The sequence below is a fragment of the Arvicanthis niloticus genome, chromosome 21, assembly GCF_011762505.2.
Source record: "Arvicanthis niloticus isolate mArvNil1 chromosome 21, mArvNil1.pat.X, whole genome shotgun sequence".
NCBI classification, from domain to species: domain Eukaryota; kingdom Metazoa; phylum Chordata; class Mammalia; order Rodentia; family Muridae; genus Arvicanthis; species Arvicanthis niloticus.
Window position 1 is genome coordinate 11121793 of NC_047678.1, and position 1493 is coordinate 11123285.

The 1493-nt window shown below is 52.0% G+C and overlaps 1 protein-coding gene across 2 annotated transcripts in view; it reads left to right on the forward strand.

Moving 5' to 3' along the window:
* Window positions 1–217: 217 nt before the first annotated feature.
* Window positions 218–1493, forward strand: part of Ctsh (cathepsin H) — a 19320-nt gene continuing 18044 nt past the window's right edge. The window contains exon 1 of one of the 2 annotated variants that reach the window (XM_076917306.1): window positions 218–373. In XM_076917306.1, coding sequence (XP_076773421.1) covers window positions 289–373 — 85 coding nt within the window. In that variant the 5' untranslated portion in view covers window positions 218–288. The remainder of the gene's footprint in view (window positions 374–1493) is intronic. The other variant, XM_034484544.2, reaches the window with a different exon arrangement.

The following is a 1493-nucleotide window of genomic DNA, read 5'->3' on the forward strand; positions in this document are numbered from 1 at the left end:
GCCGTGGGGAAGGCCAAGGAGCTATGGTTCAAGAAACCTCCATGCAGATGGAGTTACCAGAGATGGGGGCAGACAGAAAACTGGGGATTAGGCTGTGCTTCCTCCCAATTGGCAGGGACTAGTCTTCAGGGTCAGGCCCTGAGAGCCCTTCTTCCAAGGAGCAGGAGGGTAATGGCCGCAGGGGGCGGGAGAGGAACCAGCATCACCTAGGCGGAGGCGAGCGTCGCCCCACCTCCTTCCCACAGGCTGGGCTCAGAGGGCACCGGGGACCGGGCAGTGAGCGCCGAGATGTGGGCCGCGCTGCCGCTGCTGTGCGCTGGGGCCTGGCTTTTGAGTGCCGGGGCCACCGCGGAGCTGACCGTGAACGCCATAGGTACGAGGGAGAAAGTGGGACGCAGGGCTCCAGGGGCACCGGAGGAGGAACGGGGAACTTCGGGCTAGTCTTGCGTGATCCGAGGAACAGGCTGGCAGGTTCCCGGAGTCCTTCTGGCTCAGGTCTGGATACAGAAGCCAGGTCTGGATACAGAAGCCCTCAGCCCCTTCTGCTGGGACAGCTGGGACAGCTGAGGACACAGAACTTTCCTGCCTCACCATGGGAACGGGACATCCCAGCCTGTACTTTCCGAGCACTTGCCCTCCCCGGGGATCGTCTTGCCTGGGTTATTAGTCCGACTGTGCCATGCTGGGGTGACTCCCTGCCCTGAGGAACACACTGCACCCACAGCAGTTTTAACCCTAGTATCTGTGATGTGTCTGGAAAAGCTGGCTCCGAAACGCCGCCTCGACTTTTGGCAAAGTGCGACCGAAGACTAGCTAGTAAATATTTTAGTTGTGTACAGGTCTCTGTAGTAACTCCTAAAGGCTCGCTTGTGGTAATAGATGTCTATTTATGGACAGTGAAGACAAAAGGTAAATGATTTTCAGGCGCAGCTATTCTCCCACTCCCACCCCCACCCCACCATCACCCCGTGCGCGCGCCAGCCATTTTTAAGTGTAAAGAACCCTTCAATCAAAGCCCCTGGTTCGAGAGTAGATGTGGGTCTGTGGTTTCCTAACCCTGCTGACGGTCCTTTAGCAGGACACACAAAACTTCCTTTTTAAAAATGATTTTATTAGCATATACTAATTGTACTTAATAATACGTTTCATGATTCCATTTTCATGGGTGTTTATAATCTGATTGTGTTTCAGCCTTCCTTACCCTCCATTGCCCCTTCCCATTTCCACTTCCTCTCCCCAGCTTGTCCCTTTTCTTTCGGTTTTTTTTTTTTTTTTTTTTTTTTTTTTTTTTTTTTTTTTTTTTTTTTTCACTATATAGCTTTTTCCTAGAGAGAAAATGGCCCTGGTTGAGCTTCTGGAACAGGTTTAGGGCTGTCAGAGCGAGGTATAAATGCCACATAGCAAATGACTTTCATATTGCTGTGCAGGATCCCCTGGGGCAGCATAGAGCCATCTCAAATGATCCAGACACAAATGGCATCAGAGAAATCAGT